The following is a 20,735-nucleotide window of genomic DNA, read 5'->3' as shown; positions in this document are numbered from 1 at the left end:
TACCTTGTCAATCAATTAGAATTAAATCGAATTTACGTGGAGAATTTGTTCACATTAAATCAGTGACCAAGGTGCACATTATTAATTTTGACTTCACTGAACATAATTCGTCTTTTATGCCCCTCGTGTATAAACAGTAGTCAAGAATAACTAGACAAAGTACCTAGGGGTCAATGAAGTCCTGGATTAAGCGAAGGGTTAGTTCAAAGTCTAGACCAAGGGCTAGACCAAGTGGCCTTGGTGTCATTAGCCAGGTGAGAGACAGCGATGTCTGTAGAATAAGTCTCGCCAGACATAGTTAGATACGACGATGTCAGTAGAATTAGTCAGGTCAGACACGACCATACCAATAATATACGACAGATCAGAGAGGGCGATACCAGTAGAATAAGTCAGGGCAAGAACAGCCAATTTAATTGAATGAGTCAGGTCAGAAATAACCATTGCAGTAAAATAAGTCAGGCTAGGTACAGTCATTTCAGTAGAATAAGTCAGGCCAGACACAGCCATTTCAGTAGAATAAGTCAGGCCAGACACAGCCATTTCAGTAGAATAAGTCAGGCCAGGCACAACCATTTCAGTAGAATAAATCAAGACAGACACAGCCAATTCAGTAGAATAACTCAGGTCAGACACAACCATTTCAGTAGAATAAGTCAAGGCAGGCACAGCCATTCTAGTAGAATAAGTCAGGTCAGACACGATGATGCTAGTAGTATAAGTCAGACTAGACAGGGTGATGTCAGTAGAATAAGTGAGTTAAAACACAGTCACTTCAGTAGAATGAATCAGATCAGACACGGCGGTGCTAGTAGTATAAGTCAGATCAAACACGACGATGTCAGTAGAATAAATGAGACCCACAATGATCCCAGTAATATAAGTCAAACTAAATATAGCGATTTCAGTAGGAAAAATAATCCAGATACAGCCATTTCAGTAGAATAAATCAACTAAAACACATTTCATACACATTCTAGACTTTTTTAAAACAATTAATAACTCCAAAAGAAAACCTCAAACCCACCTTCAATATTCTTTATTTTACCTTTATTTTAGCATGCAGAATCACAAGATACTTGAGACAGACCAAAAAAAGAAACTTACAGAACCCTCAGACATCGATATCTGACATTAATAAATCGAAGAAAGTCAATAATTTCGACCACAAGTGAAGTAACAAAGATTTGAAAAAAGTGCATGGAATAGTACCTCAATGTTGAATTTGTCTGTTTGAGTAGTGAAGCTCGGCGAGGTTCGAGCAAACAGGCCGTTAGCCAGCGGAAAAGTGAGCGTGTAATGACAGGAGCGTCGACGCAGGAACGTCGTTAACCAGTGATCGCAATTACTGCCTCCCATTTAATTACACGAAGGGTGTTTGTAAGTGTCGCGGGCTCGCGGCGTTTTACCTCGTTACGTGCGCGCCAGAATGGGATATTGTAAGCCGACGCCTAAATTACGGCGTGACGACTGCGTCGTTCGGTGCAAGTGGGGTATTTCTTAATTATCTAAGTCGAGCTCGTTGTCTCAGCAAATCATTGATCGCACGTGCGTGTAATCATGAACCAGCGTGTCTGACAATGAGGTCGTTGACTTGGGTGGACAAGCAACGTGAATAGTTTTCTAATGTTAATGAAACGTCATCTCCATGGCAATCACTTCTTTCTATTTAGAATGTTCGATTTTTATAATATGTTAATACATGAAGCATTTCTGGTATTATTCTAAATTTAGAATTTTAGCATTTCCATTTTCATTTATGAGTAACTATTATGAGTAACCTTACGTGTCTCATCAGTCACATGTGAGCGAAAGATTTGTATAATTATGAGTAACATTATTGCACACAATTATCATGAATGGTACTGAGCAGAAATTATATGTAGTGAAAGTTATTAAAAGAACAGTAGACCTGTAAAGTGGATATAAAATTGAATCAAGAATAATTTTACTCAAAGTTGGGTTCAACTGTGCATATGACAAGAATTTTAATGAACGTGGCATTGAAAGCATTAATAGTGCTTTCATTATGAATTTCTTAGTCAAGAATATGTCTGTATTCCACGCAGTAAAAGTTAGAATAGAAGAACAGTGGTCCCAGCGCATGTCTGACCACAAACGAATCTTCTCCACTTGCGCTCTTTCGCGTACACATACACTTCTCTTTCTCTCACTATTAAAGAATTTCGGTAAATAGAACATTTTAGAGTCGTCTGTTTCCTCGAACCGCCTTTTGTCGTCCGCAACTGATTTATAAAGTCGACCATGTACGCATTCTTGGAACGACTTTTCGTAGAAAAAGACTTCCCTCTGAGCAAACCAAAGTAAAACGAATTCCAATCATTTTTCGGCCAATTTATCCGCATGATTTATCCATGAATTGATCAGCATAAATCTCTGATATAGAAAATCGAGCATTTCACACGAAAAACGCGTTAAATCTAAAATAATACCCGCCTGAATATTCTACGATAAGCATAGCGCAGCAGGTTCACCCAGTCGAACATAAAATAAAATCTGCATCGTGCAGCGTACCGTGAATCGTCGAATTTTCGATAACAAAAATATGCTCTCGTTGCTCACGTTCTCCCCGTATGAATTTCGCGATTCTCGGGGTCGTTGCATGCCAAACATGTCGTTACGCTCCCGCAGGAAAATGGATCCCAGTTTCATTTCAGAAATTGAGCCCAGAATCAGATGTATCTCGTTAAAAGTTCGCCCGAGGAGTTCCTGGTTCCTGCATCGACGCACGTCAGCTGAAAATTGCGAGCCGCCTTTAAGAAAAACTTCATTTGCATGTCAGTGACGTGGCCACATTGCACACCCCTTTTCTCTTCCATGGATAAATTCTCTGTTACGCTTCCTGATCTTTCTTCTGCGACGATGAGGGGCAGGAGCGGGGATCGTATATTTCAACCCCTGCCACGCCCTTTTTGTGGCATATATAAAAGCTTGACGCCTTGATTCGCTCGTAGAGGAAAGCGGAAGACACCTGCAGCTGGTAATTCAAGGTGTCTTTTGGAGATTGGTTGTGTACCTTCTACTGTTTTTAAAATGGAAGGTGCTTCTATGTGGTTCTGTGAATTTGGAATTACGAAATGAACAAATTTAAGGATCAAAAGAAAGAATTTTTAATCAATTCTTCGAATTGAACATTTGAAAATATAATTTAGGTAATTTTAAAAATGTAATGAACAAAGATGGGGATTTTTCTATTGTCGAGATTCGAGGAACTAGCTTTTGAATTCTCAACTTTGAACTGCCAAGGGAGACTTCGTGACAAGCTTTCACGCTCATTTGAAAGACGTATCGACGAGAAAAAGCCATAGGAAGATTATAGATCGTTTGGATTGTGAAAAAAGAGACATTCGATAGCTGCCGGATAATTCCAAAGGATGTCAAGGTTTGGCGGATTGTCGTTTTTCAATAGTTGGATAAATGAAAAATTTAATAAGGTAGCAAGCGTCGATGGGACACTGAAGAAAAAAGGAACGTGCTGTTTGCAGCAGAGTCGCGGAGGAAAAGATTGTAAATAAACGATCGCGAAGGGGATGTCTGCTCAAAGGAAAGGAATCCTTAAAAGGGAATCATACAACGGCACGTCTTTAGTATCGTGTTCGTCACTGCTTTACTATCCTCTGAAATTGCACGGAATCGGTGGAGGAAGGAAATAGACGATGAATCGCAATAATGGACGTAAGTAAATGAGAAAGTGGCTGAAGAGTGACAAATATCGTTTGTCTTTCCTTAAACAGTTTACACTACTTATATTATAGATTTTGGGAATGCTAAATTATCTGATAAACTTGAATATTAAAGTTCTCTTATTCTTCAAATCCTCAAATCTTGATCAAATGTTCAGAATCTTCTCACTTTACCCTCGTACGACGAATGCAGGGTCACTTTGACCCTGAATATAACACAAGATGTTAAAGCTGTAACAAATTTACTGATAACTTATTTCACACTTATTTCATACACTTATTTCATATATCAGGTTTATAGAGAACTATAAAAAAGTGAAATTCAAACTATATTTTTACACATAATTCTTCCTCCAAAGAATAATATACAATAGAAACTCTATCATTCGCCTTCCAAGGGTTAACAGTTCACGCTGTTAATCCTTTCACTTAAAAAGTCTTCCAAACACGACACAACTCTTCAAAGCAAAACTTCTCCACATTCCTAGACATTAAAAATATTCTCCCCGACACGCATAATTTTACATCCAGTACATATCCGCACTAAAAATACAATCGAGCAGAAGTCTCTCCATGTACACATCGATTAACGGAATATCGATTCCTTTGGAGATGGTGTTCGCGAAGTCGCCTCGTCGGCATCAAACTTTAATTACAGTCAACGCGTTCGAGTCGATTATCAATAGAGCCGAGGCAAATCGTCATTCATTCCTCCCGCTGCAGCTCCTTGATACTTAATTAACAGCGAAAAAATCAACGAGGCAGAGATAATAGAAGCGTACAAAGGACGCGAGCAACGTAGATGCAGCGTAATCGGTGTGTATCGTATTCAAGGCGAACTGCTGACGCACGAACCGAACCGTGTATGAAGTTCTCGACAAATAGGGCGGCTTTTTTAACTGGAAACTAAAAAATGCCTAGCCCCGTGGACGAAACTTTGCTAATTTTCTGGATGTTTTAATTCGCAATTTACTCTGTCTACCTTATTGTAGATATGTACCTGTACGTATAGAGTGTTCGACAACAGGTGTCAGAAATGTGGCGTTTCTCTTTCAATTTATACATGCAGAAATTAAATCTATATAAGGTAGATTGTTCTATTTGTATAATTATCGTGTTTATTCTTTCTTTTGAAAAAGCAAAGACGATTTATGTCTACTAAGAAATTAGAGTGGAGCAAACGGTGATTTCTAATTCCCAGAAATTACAAAAAAGATAGCAGAATTACAGTTTTCTTAGATATACAGAATAAGCAGTGCAGTGCAGTGAAATCTTGATTAACCGATGCTCGATTATTCACGCTTGTTTTACTTTCTTAGTTAAAGTTAATGTTACTAATATTTAGCATAGAAAGAATACACTTACCTATGGACTAATAAAGTGTAAAGTTTCTTCAATAAATAAAAAGAATTTGAGGAATTATGTAACAATAATCTGGCGGAGATAATAAAAGTCAAAATACCCAGCTTCGTCGACGAAACTTTGCCAATTTCCTGAATGTTTTAATTCGCAATTTACTCTATCTAATTTATTGTAGATATGTGCCTGTACGTATAGAGTACTCGACAACAGGTGTCAGAAATGTTAAAGGAGGATTCTACGTGGCAAAATAAGAGGACAATGGAAAAAAAATTGCGATTCAGACTTTTTTTACCAAGGTGGGGGAGTAGCTACAATGTGACATAAACACGTGACTGACTTGTCTTATTTTACTGACTTATTCTACTGACCTCCTGCGTCGTATCTGGTTAATGTGCGTAGGCAGTAAAGTATTTTTAGTAAAGTATTTTTAGTAGATATAACGATAGTTAGTTAACATAGTAGATAGTTAGGTAGTACAGTAATTACTTCAATTGAAATTACAAAAAATTGCAGAGAAAAATTTTACCCCATTCCACGAGTGTTTTTACGCATAAATTAATGCAGCTGTACAGTAAAACTGCATTTATTTTTTACTTACAGAACTCTCGACTGTTTTGGAGAAATTGAAAATTGTAAATTAAATCTTACTCTTTTTCGACGCAGAATGATACAGAAAATCAATTTGTGTAGAAAAACCGATACACTTGTGAAAGAAAATTGCGTCCTCGATAGGTTTATTAAATAGTGTAAAAATACTTCCTCTCCAATTTTTTTCTAGCTTCACCTGGAACAAAGTTGTAGCTATAACTCATCCCAGTTACTAGATTCATCCTGTATAGATTGGCGTTCCTTATCGTCACAGGATGTCGAAGCAGGATCGTCTCTGTATGCAAATGGTACGCGAATACCATTTCTGTGCCTGAATCGTACTATTTCGCGTGTTTGAGGCAGTGGAGGATCGCCATGGAACAAAACGTGGCAATTTCACGCAACGAGACACACTCGATCGACGAATCGAATTCATCTTCTGGTCCTGATGAGAAATTAAGATCACTCTTTGTGTAGCGCGCTATAACGAAGTCTACCTAACGACACGGCGAGGAGTCGACGTTCACAAAGAGGAAAATCGATAGGAGTGGTAGGTTTTTCCTATTTTTAGGGAACAACGTGATTTCCTCGATCGAGAACACACGGGACTCTCATTTCTCGTTTCTTTTATGTTCCTATCGGTCCAACCAAATTCTCGGACGTTTCTTACAGCAGAGGCGCGACAATTTTACTGTTCCTATAAAGGAAAGTATAAATTTTGGAAATATCCGTGGGCTCCTCGACGGAAATGGCGTTTCCAGGGGCTGCTGGGTTTGAAGTGTCGTAACTTTGCTTCGTATTTTTCGGCGATATAAATTTCCTAAATGGCGTATGGAACAAAGGAATGGTTATCGTGGAGGACGAGTGATGTGCTTTTAGTCTGTGTCGAGGCGTAAAGTTCCTCGTAAACGTCGCGTTTTGAGATCTGAGCTTTCAACAAAGACGCATTACACGAAAGCGAAATTGTTGATGCATCAAATTCTCTCCCAATTACATAACTCGAAATAAAATTTTCAACAGGTTTTATCAATTTGTATGTGTACAGTAGAACGATTTATGATTGCTGCTAATGTTGAAGTACTGATTAATTGAGCAACAGTGATGTCTAATTAAAACTGCTTTGTTTCTTGAGATGTCAAGAAAAATGTACCTGAGCATATTACGTTGTATTCAATTTAAATCGAGAGTCTAGCTTGGTATTTCGTAAATTTTTCATTACTTTTTTTGCATCTGTTCTTTAGTCGCGGGAAGGATTTCTTGGGAATGTACTGAAGAGCTTGCTTTCAGTAATGCCATGTTCCACATTCGCGGAAAACGAATAGTCTTTCAAGAAACTCAAGAAAAATTGTAGTTTGAGCCATGAAAAGAAGAATCTATTAGGAAAAATTATGACCAATGATCTTAGGCCATTAATTCCTTTTTATTTCACTAAAATCCTTTTCATGGCTTCCTTTTTAAGTCCTCTGTACAATTCCCTTAAATAACGATAGGAAGCTCGAGATTAATTATTGCAATCATCTATATAGGATCTTCTCATTAATATTTTGATAATGCTGTGGCGGTGATCAATCAATCCAGGAAGCTATCTGAAATTGTATGTCACTGAGACCGAAATCGATAGATGCAGCAATTAATTTGACAAATAGATGATCCCTTGCGACGAGATTGCCCTCGAAATATTGCACAACGATAAATCTGTATAATATATACATTGAAAACATATAATTTTGATAAGATCCTATTTATATTATACTGTTAATTTTATCTACCCATTATCGTGCTTCTTCATTCAATCAAAAACTTCGACTTTACACACAACTCGAACATGCAGAACAGCTAAGAACTTACATCTCCAAAGAAACTATCACCCAACCCATAATTAAACGACCCTCAGTCTGAACTGTAGCTCGGCACAAGCAACAAATAATTGCATGAGCAGCAATCCTGCCATCTAACTCAACCACAAAACAAGAACTCAATTAGGCGCGGCGATGGGGAAAGTTAACTCGAAACTTTATTGAGTATCAAGTTTGTCAAACAACACCCTCCATCCTATGAGTCCAGGGGTAGCTTCCCTTAGCTTCTCGATCGATAAAGGAACCCTGAATTATCCCTGGTAGTTACTCTCAACGTATATTCCTATCCATCCCTTCTGTATCGACGTAGAAGTCTATGTATGATCAATTATTGATCTGTACTACTGACAATAATTAATAATTTCTTTACTGTGATTGGTGTTCTGATTGTGAGGTGGCACTTCAGGAGATGTCAGTATTTGGGGAAGTAAAGTCTAATTTCTATTGAATAATAAAGTAGAATCATCCCCCACACAGTAATTCAGAGGGTAGGTTGATCCAGCTTCCCAATCGAGAAACGAATCCCTGAATTATCTCTGGTGGTTACTCTCAGCATTTCTACTACTCAACAATTTTGCAGTTACAGTTTAATACATTCGTGGTATAACAAAGTTAGAAACAGGGTAAGTAAGATAGAAATCAGAATTACTTTTTAAAAAAACTTATTTCTAGACATAAAAATTGTAATCAAGTAGAGGAAAAATAAATTAGAAAAAATAGTGATATCAAGCTTTTTCACTTTGCAACCCCTCAATTTCTTAAACTGGTAAGGTATATCATTTAGTCTCATCTTTCCATTTTGATAAAACTTGATATACGAGTAGTGCACAGAGAAATATTAGACATGTATTGTTTCTAGCTATTGATATTTATATTTAAGAGGTGAAAACCATCCCCAAAGTTGAAGTGGAAAATTTTCCTAAATATCTCAAATTTTCTTAACGTCAGCTTACTGTTTATAAAAATTCACGCATTTTGTACGTTCACCATTTTTTTCTACCTGCATTAGCTTTTGAGATATTTACAAAAACATTTTTCATTCCAACTTTGGGATTGGTTTTCACCCCTTAAACATAAAAATCAACAGCTAAAAAAAAACATGTCTAACATTCTTCGATGCTCTACTCGTTCACCAATTTTCATTAAAATTCGAAGATGACACTAAAGCGATGTTCCTTGCGAAAACATTGTCCCATCTCCTAATGTTCAATAAATGATCGACCTATACTACTGAAAGAAGAATTCTTATCAGCGGAGGCACTTCAACGAGCCCTGATTAAACTTCCCACTGACTTTTCTCGACCAACGCGTCGCAGCGCTAGATTCCATTTACCAGTAGTCGATCTCGTGCCTACACAGACAGCCAGCGACCATCTCCACCGAGATTGCGCGCGTGTCTGATCAATACTTCATCTCGTCACGCCGAAAGGAGCGTGAAGCGACGCGGGTGCCGCGGCTGCTGGCCTTCGGTGTGTCGTCCACGCGTCTCGACGTTTTGCACGACCATTCCCAGGAACATGTCGCGTGGGAATCGATAGCGTCGCGTCGAAACCGAAAATGTCGTCGAGCCTGTTACCCCGTTCGAACAGTGAGAGGCATGAGTGAGGAACGGTGGCGTGTGCTCGTCTCGAGAAGTGCGTAGAAGCGGGACAGATTGCTGGGAGCGCTCCTCCAGTTCCTTGGGCTGACACTGGGGCCTTTGGGAAGATGAAGAGGCCGAATGTGAGGACTCTGGCGTTGGTGGTGTGCACGTTCACGTATCTGCTGGTCGGGGCGGCCGTGTTCGACGCGTTCGAGTCGGACACTGAGAGGAAACGTTGGGAATTTCTCTCTGGTGATTTTTTTCTCTTCTATTTTTCAGTTGGATTTTTTTATTCGGTGCTTCTGACTTGAAAATATTGCGTGCACTAGAATTCACTTATAATTGCGCTCTTTCTTTTTGTGTAGCATTTCTCTGATAGAAACTTGTTGCTGTATTCGTTGTAGCTTGAGATTTATTCGTGGCAGGAATAGGTTTGTTTCTGTAGTGGATTTTATATTCTCAAGTGGACTGTCATGAGTTGAGTTCAGGAATGTGTACCTTGTTATGAGGTGGTTAATAAGTCATGGATTTATAGCGAAGATATTGTGTTTCCTTGTGGTTGCAGAGGTTCGCCGAAATATGATGAAGAAGTATAACATCACGCAGGAGGACTATAGGATGCTGGAGATTGTTATAATAGAGAACAAACCGCACAAGGCGGGTCCTCAGTGGAAATTCGCGGGTGCCTTTTACTTTTCCACACTTGTGCTCGCTATGATAGGTGAGTAGAATTTTGAATTATTTTATTATATTATTTTAACGTGTTTTTGAACTTCTTCTTTTCAAATTTCAGTGCCACGCAGTGAAATTTGTACTTATAGAAAGTGTTTGAGATTTTATAGGCCAAACCTTTGTTAACCACTCCTCCCTAGTAGGTGGACTCAAGTACAGTGACTCAAGAATTTGTTCACAAAGAATTTGGCACTGAACTTATACCTTAAAATTCTCAGAATATTTCATATTTCGAATTAAAATAAAAAAACTGGTTTGAAAGCTAGAAACATAGCACATAAAATAAAAAAATATATACCACAGTAGTTTTTACAATTAACTAAAAGAAATCTGAGTCACTGTATGTACTCCAGAAATTAATTATTCCAATTCTTCTGGAAACTTAACGAAACCTAACATTGTTTAACATTTTCACCCTTATAATATCATAACATTTCAATGATCTATAAATGGCTAAACTTTCAACCTTTAACCTGTCCATACCTGACTCCCACATGCAATCTAAAAAAAATTGTTTCATCTCTCTTCATTATTTTTGTTACATTCCCAGGTTACGGGCATTCCACGCCAGTCACCATAGGTGGGAAAGCCTTCTGTATGGTGTACGCCATGGTGGGCATCCCTCTAGGTCTCGTAATGTTCCAAAGCATCGGTGAACGTTTGAACAAATTCGCCTCCGTGGTAATCAAACGAGCTAAAACGTATCTACGATGCCAGAAAACAGAGGCTACGGAGCTGAATCTGATGTTTGCAACTGGTTTGCTCTCGAGTATAATTATTACCACGGGGGCAGCAGTATTTTCGCGTTACGAGGGATGGAGCTACTTTGACAGCTTCTACTACTGCTTCGTCACATTGACTACCATTGGGTTTGGCGATTATGTCGCTCTTCAGGTAATGACCTATCGATTTGTTTATTTGGTTTACTAATGTTTGATAGAGTGTGATAGTTCTATGATTTCAGAAATGTGTATTATAATCGATTTTAATGAAAAATGTTATAGAACGACCATGCACTTTCCAATAAACCAGGATACGTGGCCTTAAGTCTAGTTTTCATCCTATTTGGCCTGGCTGTCGTCGCTGCCAGTATAAACTTACTCGTCCTGCGTTTCATGACTATGTAAGTACCAGTCTTTTCATCTTTGCAGTAGTTTAAACTGAGTAATGCAACTTCGATCGGCTTATATATTTAATATCTTTAATTTTTACTTTATCAAGAAATAAACATTCTCTGAAGTAGTTTTATTTTTCTCCTTTGGTTTCTTCTTTCTTAGGAAATTAATCCTTGCTCAGAGATAGCACCCCTAAACACATATTGCAACACCCTGTATATTTAATACATACGCTTGTAATTTTTAATAAGCAGCAGACTTTATTCTTAACTATCGTTTCATTAGTATATTCAGAATTCCTCGAATTTTATCTCACTTGTAGCTAAACACACTATTTGTAAAAAAAGACAACAAAAGAATGAAGTCCCACTGGATATACAATTTTAGTATGAACAATTTATCTCTCTACTATTTTAATATACACAACCGTGCACAAGTATTTATAATTAAACATTTCTACATTATTGTAATATATAAAATACACCAAGTAAAATTCTATGATATAGTTTCGACTACAAATCTCATCTCAGACGATTACATAAGATCTACAAATACTGATGAGAATAGCCTTTGATAGTAACTAGTACAAATAAAAACAGTAGATATTTCACGAATTTCCAATTGACTATCCCAGACTTGTTCCAGACTGTCCAAATACTTACATACTTACCAAAATTATTTAATAATAATTTATATATTTACCAAATTTCATTATCATCGTTAATATATTACTTTTCTCCTAAAACCAGGAACACAGGCGACGCTCGACGCGAGGAAAACGAGCTTGTACCCGTGCCCCAGCACGTTCCAGTCCTGGACGGCGAGGTGGTGACAGTGAATGGTCGGCTGCTGGGCGGCCACGTGCCCATCATCCACGACATGGACGACTGCGTGCGCGTGTGCTTCTGCACGTGCCTGCGTCCAGCGAATTCGGAGCACCTGGACCAGGGTTACCAGAGCTACAGGCCTCCATCGGCCACCCCCAGCATCCGCAAGAAGCGTGCATCAGTCTGATGGAAGGAGTTCCGTCGTCGCAGTTTACGTCGTCGACTATCGAGGGCCGACAGCAGGGAGCTGCTCGGTATCGACGTGTAAAATCGACTCGAAACGAGAGCACGAGTCTGATCTCCATCTGGAGAGGCTCAGATAGAGTTCCATGGTTCGAGGAACAGACATCCGCAACTGTGTTCTTAGGATCTACCTATAAGGCGTTCATGGACACGTTCGAGGACGCGTTCTCGTTGATTTTTGGAGATGTATTTTGATGAGAACTCGGGGAGATTCAGAGGCTCGCATGTCACGAATTACTCAATCCTTGTAATATACCGAGTAGGGCGTAGAGAGGACGATTTCTAGGCGATTTTGTAACGATTTCGTACGTTTCGTATCGTTCACGGCGCTGAGCGTACGTGGAGGACGTTCGGTGAGTTAAGGACGAGTTTGGACCGCTGCCGAATCACTGTTCATCGAATCGAGTATAATCCTGTTATCGGAGTTTTAGGGTAATCGTTGCACCGCGTCGTATCCGTATCCCTTTATGATTTAGAATTGCAGCTGTCGCTTGAGGGGGTTACTTTTTTCGGAAGGGATGAGAGGAGATGGTGTTTGCAATGCTATTATTATATTGTTTTTGTTAACAATGTATGGTTACTTTCAGGATTAGCTTGAAAAATTTGAATATGAGAAAATTTTTTAAATTGAATACTTGAATACTTGAATGCTTGAATACTTGAATACTTGAATACTTGAATACTTGAACATTTGAATATTTGAATACTTGAATACTTAAACATTTGAATATTTGAATATTTGAATATTTGAATATTTGAATATTTGAATACTTGAACATTTGAACATTTGAACATTTGAATATTTGAATATTTGAATATTTGAATATTTGAATATTTGAATATTTGAATATTTGAATATTTGAATATTTGAATATTTGAATATTTGAATATTTGAATATTTGAATATTTGAATATTTGAGTATTTGAATATTTGAATATTTGAATATTTGAATATTTGAATATTTGAATATTTGAACATCTAAACACTTAAACATTTGAACATTTGAACATTTGAATATTTAACTATACCAGAAAATATTGTGCAATGCACTAGTTGGTCCAAAATAATTTTATATGCACTTCGTCGAAGAGAGTAACCCATTTAAAGGACAAATAAATCTCCTTTCGCCGAAATCAAAGAGGCACTCATCGTCACCTAGTTTTGTTCGAACTCGAGAAGAGCTCCATTTACCCTGGCCTCGATTGTAAAATATTATATATACAATTCGATGTTTATACGAGTAGACGTAATATGAAAGTCACCGTAATGCCACGAGAGATTTGTGCAATCATCGATTGATGGAAGAATTCGATGTTAGGGAACCGAGCGATTTTGTAGCCACTTAAATCGCGATCACAGGAAAATCGATGCAACTTGCTTGCAACTTTTACACGTCATCGTTCTCCTTGATCCCAAGGTGCATCGATATTCTTCAAGGTTGCAACTCAGACGATATGAATCTCAATGTAACCACGACGCGAAGAGCACATTTGCGTGTCGTATTTTTTTAATCGAGTAGGAAATATATTAAACGATGAGCAGGAATATCCGGGAAGACTGATAGTTGAAATTAACCAGGTAGTTATTTTTTTAAGGAAGACGATTTTCTAGAGACACCTCTTAACCCTCCGACAGATCATTTGTAAGTCAACTTTAGTAACACAAATTTTGCAGATTAATTCAAGATTGATTCCTACTTAGAAATATTTCTCAATTTTAAATATTAAATTGAATTTCCAAACTTAGAAGTTCCTAGATACTCTAAGATATTATAAAACCTTAGAATTCGATTTGCATATCATACACATGTGTCAAAATATTTCAAAATCTCTATTATTGCAATTTTGCACAGCTCAGAAACACTAAAGTACATCGAATAACAGTGAAGCTAGTCGGAGGGTTAAGACAAGAATTTCTGTTCTTCTCTTTTAATTCCAGCTCACAGTACTTCCATGCTTCCTTACTCCACCACTGTTCTAATTTGTCAATTACGAAATCGGACGATACACGCACAAACTGCCCCGTTCGTTTCCGAAATTGCAGTGAAATTTGCATTGCCCTCGACCCATTGTATGTATGTACTATAAATAAATAGGGCGCACCTGTTTGTATACATGTACCTTAGTTCATAGAATTATCGTTCATTGTATTACGAGACGCAGTTGGGTATATTTTTTATTGTCGAGAATTTTTTAATAAACTACAGTTCACTATTCTGTGCTCTACATTTTTCTCCCACTATATTTTATCTAACAATAAGTTCAAACCAATTTCTAACTCAGCAACTTCAGACCTTCGCCGAAAAAGTTTGGCTTGGATCAAAGACTTGATAATCTCTACTAAAAAAAGAGACTTTAATTAAAAAGAATATAATATACATTTCTATTGAAGTTAATACAAACTTCAAATTATCCATAATTATTAAAATTATAGTACCAGTCAATTCAATAGTAAATTCTTGGTTGACATAATTAGGTTAAAGAAATAAGGGAAGACATGAAGCAACACGTGTGTGCATTGCCAAAAGCTGCAGACAGCGTGTATTTGATGTTCACTGGAGTGGAGAACCTCTCTTTCAAACAACTATGGATAAATATGTTCAAAATTAGTAGAAACACTCCGAGGACAAAGATGTACTTAGACAGCATGGCAGCTGTGTTCGCAGAAAGAAGAAGACACGCTGCTAGCAAATATTGGTGGATCATACACCCTTTTAGCTATCCGAGGTAGTTGTCTTATGAAAATATTGCGTACTACTAATTAAACAACCTGCCATTCTGTTTAAGAAAATTTTCAGGTTCATCTGGGACGTGATAATGATAATAGTGCTACTCATAGGTTTCACAACCATCCCCTTTTCAGTCGCCTTCGTTATAATGTGCCACGATGGTGTCTACTTGGATCAATTTAACCCCCTCATATATGTGTTCTGTTGGCTGAACATTATTTTTAATTTGCTTACTGGGTACTATAGCAAGTATCACCGACGCTTCCATTTGGAGCCATTGAAGATAATTCGGTAAATCGTGATTTCGAAGACGAAGAAAATCGTGAAGAAATACAATGAATCGCTGCTTTCTCGTATTATAATAAATTATTGATTTAGGAAAGTTGCAAATATTTGCATATTTTATTATGCAATCTGTTTGCTTAGACACTATCTTATGACGTTCCTAATTCCGGATGTCCTTTCTTCCTTGCCATGGGATTATTTAACGCTATCGTCGCGACGATTACCAGGACAAGGATCGAATCACTTAATTGTTTTAATCAATCTTCTGCCACTTTTGAAGCTGACGCGTTTTCAACAAGTCAAATTATATGTGTTCGAATTATTCACGGTACAGTTGCATGCTAAGCCTGTTTAACAATTTTATTTAATAGTCTTCAATAGTACCCTTCACCAATACTCTTTTGACTGAAATTATAGCACCTCGATATAATGCATTTTTATTACGAGATGCTCATTACTCTCATGCTAGGATTCTATATCATGTTCTGGTTCTCTTGTTTTTGTTACCTGCTACCAGTGTTAGTACTACACTTCAATAACCAGACACCACAAGTAAGATTTCGAATTTTGTCGAAAATGATTCGCTGATTCAGCGTTCGTTGATTAGTATCTTTTATTCACAGAATTGCAGAGACTGCTGGATAACAGCTCTAGACACTGATAGCATAGAGATTAGGTTCCAGCAGGCGCTCTACATCGTCGTTGAGCAGCTTGTTGCAAGTGGTTATGGAATGTTTGTGCCAAAAACAATCGACCACATAGCCCTGAGTTCGCTTCTCAAAATAATTGGCAGATTGCTAGAGTGTTATATTTTAGGTGAATTTTTTTACGAATCTTAGTCACCAATACACAATTTTTCTTAAGAGCAGTATCTACAGTCGTTTACTTGGCCACAAAAGATTATTATTTTTATATTAAAGAAATAGCAAGAAAATATCGTAAGTCTGTGGAGAGACCTTGGAAGAAAATTGACCAAACTTTATGAAAGTAAAAAATAGAAAAAAGTTCAGCAAGTCGATTAAAATAATTTCTGAGTGACTCACTCATTGATTTAGAAAAAAATGTTGTTCAAATTCAGATTTTGGCAACTGAAGTATCATTACAAAAAATTAATTCTATTCATTATTATAAGTCATTAAAAAAAACAAAAAAATCTCTATATTTAAATCCACTCTATAATTTCGCAGTAAAAATCCCTGTAAATATATTCATTTCAGTGATGCTTATCCAAGTAAAAGAAGGAAGAGAGGAGTCCAAAACAAAGTTTCAGGAAATCATCAACCAAGTGACTGCATACACGAGGCAGAAGCAGCTTCCGAAACACATGAAGAAGCGGCTCTTGGATTACTACTACTACCGCTTCAGGAACAGCTACTTCCGCGAAAAATTAATTTTATCTAACATATCAGGTATCCTCTTCCTTCCAATTCTCTGTTTCCTCCTTACAATTTTTCTCAGTCTTTGTTTTCTATTTATAATCTCCTCAAACTTCAGATAAGAATTTTCTTCAATCTTCACGTTTCAGAGCAACTGCGTCATGACATAGCCCTTCAGTCTAGTCATCGTTTGGTCCAGAACGTGGCGATCTTCAAGACTCTGCCCAAAAATGTTCTTCGAAACATCGTGAAGAATCTGAGGTTCGAGCTGTATTTGCCAAATGATGTAATAGTCAAAGCTGGTGCCCAGGGTGACTGTATGTTCTTCCTATCTGCAGGAACTGTCGCTGTACTGACACCCACAGGAAAAGAGGTAATTCTGAATATTTTTAGACAAAGTTTGGCGACTGTAAATATTTAACGTGCTGTAGATTTGCCATTTGGACGATGGCGCTCATTTCGGTGAAGTGGCACTTCTGGTTCCTGATCAGAGGAGGGTGGCGAGTGTCATTGCCATTGAAGTTTGTGAAGTGTATCGCCTTGATCGTAGAGATTTCCGCAAGTGCATTGCTCTACACACAGAGCTGTTTGCCAAGATCGAGAAAATCGCGACTGACAGGATAGAGAGAGCTATGGTCATCGAGGAACAGCACAAGCGTTATTTAATGCGCAGTTCTGTGCAAGCGAATGATTCCAGGAGGATAATCTCAGACAGTGACTTTGCAACTATCAATAAGAGATATTAAAAATCCACATTGTATGGGATCAAACTCAACTATTCTCAATAATTGATGTATGTAAGCCGAAATAAAAATGTTATAATAAGTGGCAAAGAAATATGGGTACTTCTTACCTGTTTTGACTCTTGAAGAAAGTGAAGTGTTCCTTTTTATAAATTTTGTGCACTGATGAGAAGAATTTGTGTAATCAATTCTGTCTACCTGCAATGATTTTCGCCAGCGAAGTCTTCCTTGACAAATAATAATAATACTGATCGTTTAATCGTATATTTAAGGATCTTATATATTATTATTGTCCATACATTGTTCGTATAGTGGCATTACTTTATGTCTACCTTTATTTTATAATTATATATATATTATATTAATCATTACCTAAGATACTTACAGTTACAAATACACTCACTAAAATCTTTAGCACTGTTGCGATGAGCTATGCACGTATAGAATTATATACTGCAAACACGAATAAGTGTGATTAATTTTTCATTTTCTTCTTTTCTTGGCAATTCTCGTTCTCGTGGAACGCTTATTAATTTGTCAGTGTCCTTAGCGATGATCGTGACAGTTATACAATTCTAGAGGATCTCTAGAAGATTACATACGATTTGATAGGGGATTGGAACAGCGAAAGTGATCCTCGAATAAGAGGATCTCAGAAAATTTTTGATTCTACGCGAGGTGTGTTCCATGTTCTCTTGAGGTCCTATTCTACTGGAATCAATGACAACTCAAAACTTAAGACATACTTTTCTTCAACTCGTGAATATTAATAAATCTGCAGAGTTTGTAGCCTCATGCTCGATCTAAAATGCAATCTAAATATTTCAAGTTTTGCAAAAATAAGTAGGAGTGAGTGGAAGATAAAAATATTTCTCAGATGGATTCGAGCTTAGACTCTTTAAATAATTTCTTTTGGAGTATTTTAAAAATAATTCTTACTCTATGGTCCTCTACAGTCGTGAGCTAGTATAAATGCTATAATATGGAATTTTTTAACTAACGCAGAGTTGTTCTAGTAGAATAACAAAATTCAAATTCTTATATATCTACAAATGTCGAAATTCGAGCATGTGAGAAGCTTCTGTTATCACAATCACCATCAATTCAGCACAAGTAGTTTTCTGTTACAGTTAAGATAAGATGGAGCCAGAAAATTATCAGACAATCACGATCATTTCTATGGACGCTGGATTTTCTACGAGGATTTTCTGTGCCCCATACAAGATATGTCGTTAACGAATAGTACGTAATAGCGAGAATTATATACATCTCTAGTGTTAATAGTAAGTGAACGGTAGGGCATTGTACAATCGTTAAATCACACGGTAGAAATATAAATTATTTACTATTACGGATAAGGGAGAATCTACTTGAAAATGACGTTCACCGCGCGCACCTTTTCTTCGTTAAACCCGATTCTGTCCACTCTCCTTACACGATCCCTTTTGCTACCTTCGATATGTGATCAGTAGGATATCTATGACTCGCGAAACTATACGCAAACTAATTTATACATTTACTAGATAGTCACTGTGTCACTACGTTACAACATATCCTTTACGATCGTGTAATACCTAGTTTGGTCAGATCTAGAGGAGTACGGAGGAGAAGAGTACTTAATATTTATTTAGTTTTCGTTCTTCTGGCCCGATTCCTCCGAGTCAATCGAAAAATCAATCGTGCCTCGAAACGTGGCATTAGAACCCTATGATATGCATTCGTTTTTGAACCCGATTGTCGTAACTTTTCAAATTTGGTCTGAGTCATTGATATGTATTTTTGGATCTAACTCTACTTCAATGTTGCAAATATCCATTCCAGAATAAAAATTTTGGTTCTGATCTCGGTCTTGAAATTAATACAAACTTCGTATGGTCATGTTTCTTCTATATTTATAACAATTTGGAATAGAATCTTTATTTATAAGAAACTTTCTTTATAAGAAAATTTATATCTATAGAGATTTGAAGAGAATATAAATGGAAGTGAAATTCATTAAAAAAAGGATAATTCGGAGGAATTCGTTCAGTACTGTCATCTAAACTCGAAACGTTTCTACACTTTTCTCGCAGTCCACAACTGCTCCATTCTTTGCGTACACTATGTCGAATATTTACACTATCGGTGTCCGTATGGAGATATGCATATTCAGCACTCTTTCCCCGACACTTTCGAAGGGCGTCTAATAAGGCACTGTCATTTACTGTGACTGAAAACGATAAGATGAAAAAAGAGGGTCCGTTCCCTACGGTTCCGTGGATCCTTTCGACTTGGGTCGATTAAGTAAAACTTACGCTTACGGTATACACATATAAATGCTTTTGGTACATTTTCCTTCGGAATTCTGATATGCTACGAGCTACTGATATTTCTGCGGTATTTGGGAGTGACAGCACTAGTTAACCACTGCTTCTCAATTACAGGCAACAGAGAATAAAAGAATTCTTCCACATTTCTTGAAACCTACATTTTAAGATATAGCTCATCTGCTGCAATTACAATATAACTTGAAAATTTGCTACTTTTTAAGTATTAATAGACTGTGAATTTTTATGCATTTATGGAAGGTAAATTATGATATGCAAAAAGGTACAAGATCTATACAAAGTATACAATTTTGCAACATATCAAAATTGAATTCAGTTTATGGCATGTCGAAGGCAAAACAAATTTCTAATTAGCTTGCATTTCGCTAATTCTGTTTAAGAATATAGAAATTTGCATAAAAAATCACAGTTTAATTATTAATATAGAAAGAATGATTCTTATACTCTGACTATATTACCTCATTTCTTAAAAAATCATAATTTTTGAATTATATCACTATTGCAGAAAATAGTTTAAAAAGTAATATGTTTTTCTACGAAAAGAATGATTCTAGGCACCTGCTCCACAGTTCCTATTACTTTGAAAAATAAATGGTTTCATGGGACCAGGGCCACCACTCTCGAACACCGAAGACTGACGATAGATGATACAGCATACATAGTAACAATACGTAGTTAACATTACGATTAAAATGTTCAGGAACAAATATATAAATGCAACACGTTAATATATGCCCATATAACGCGATCACGGCGCTAGCGACTGATACCGCGACTGAATCGTGCAAAGATGCAACGAAATCTCAGCGAAGTTCGATCAGCCGAAATTCAAGAATCAAAAGCCTCGTTGTCCTTCGACATTGCACCGTTGCGACCCACGATCGTCCCTAAGATTACAATTATCGTTCGATCGCGATCGGGGACTATTTGGCGGCGATACACTATGGCAAATACATCCGAATATCGATAATGAATAAGTGATAACAGTATCATAGAGTATATAAATGGCGTACAGCGTAATAAACTATTCACATTGTACAACGTAACGTGCGTATATGCTTCATTACAAATAGGTACAAGTTCTCATCTATCTGTCCGGTTTCGACGACGTTCGCTAAGAAAAAGATGGCCTCGGACTGAAACTGCGCTGAGCGCGAGATGACAAGCGGGCTCGTGAAATTTACGATGAGTTTTGATCCCCTGACGTGTCTACATCGCGAAACGACCATCTTCCCTTATTCCAAAAGTATCAAATATTGTAGATAA

General features: G+C 37.2%; 2 protein-coding genes across 2 annotated transcripts; both read left to right on the top strand.

Annotated features, from left to right (window-relative positions):
• Positions 1-9,028: 9,028 nt before the first annotated feature.
• Positions 9,029-12,082, top strand: Task7 (TWIK-related acid-sensitive K[+] channel 7). Its single transcript, XM_076378028.1, has 5 exons — positions 9,029-9,344; positions 9,658-9,813; positions 10,375-10,718; positions 10,829-10,947; positions 11,689-12,082. Exons 1-5 carry the CDS (start codon positions 9,218-9,220, stop codon positions 11,951-11,953), a joined length of 1,011 nt encoding a protein of 336 aa, XP_076234143.1. The 5' UTR covers positions 9,029-9,217; the 3' UTR covers positions 11,954-12,082.
• LOC143179643 (potassium/sodium hyperpolarization-activated cyclic nucleotide-gated channel 1) lies at positions 11,953-17,145 on the top strand. The gene is made up of 9 exons (XM_076378957.1): positions 11,953-12,195; positions 14,486-14,736; positions 14,808-15,029; positions 15,165-15,351; positions 15,441-15,575; positions 15,647-15,839; positions 16,241-16,432; positions 16,549-16,772; positions 16,831-17,145. Exons 1-9 carry the CDS (start codon positions 11,953-11,955, stop codon positions 17,143-17,145), a joined length of 1,962 nt encoding a protein of 653 aa, XP_076235072.1.
• Positions 17,146-20,735: the final 3,590 nt, after the last annotated feature.

The sequence above is a fragment of the Calliopsis andreniformis genome, chromosome 5 (assembly GCF_051401765.1).
Source record: "Calliopsis andreniformis isolate RMS-2024a chromosome 5, iyCalAndr_principal, whole genome shotgun sequence".
NCBI classification, from domain to species: domain Eukaryota; kingdom Metazoa; phylum Arthropoda; class Insecta; order Hymenoptera; family Andrenidae; genus Calliopsis; species Calliopsis andreniformis.
Note: the sequence above shows the minus strand (reverse complement) of the source record. Positions and strands in the feature narration are given on the sequence as shown.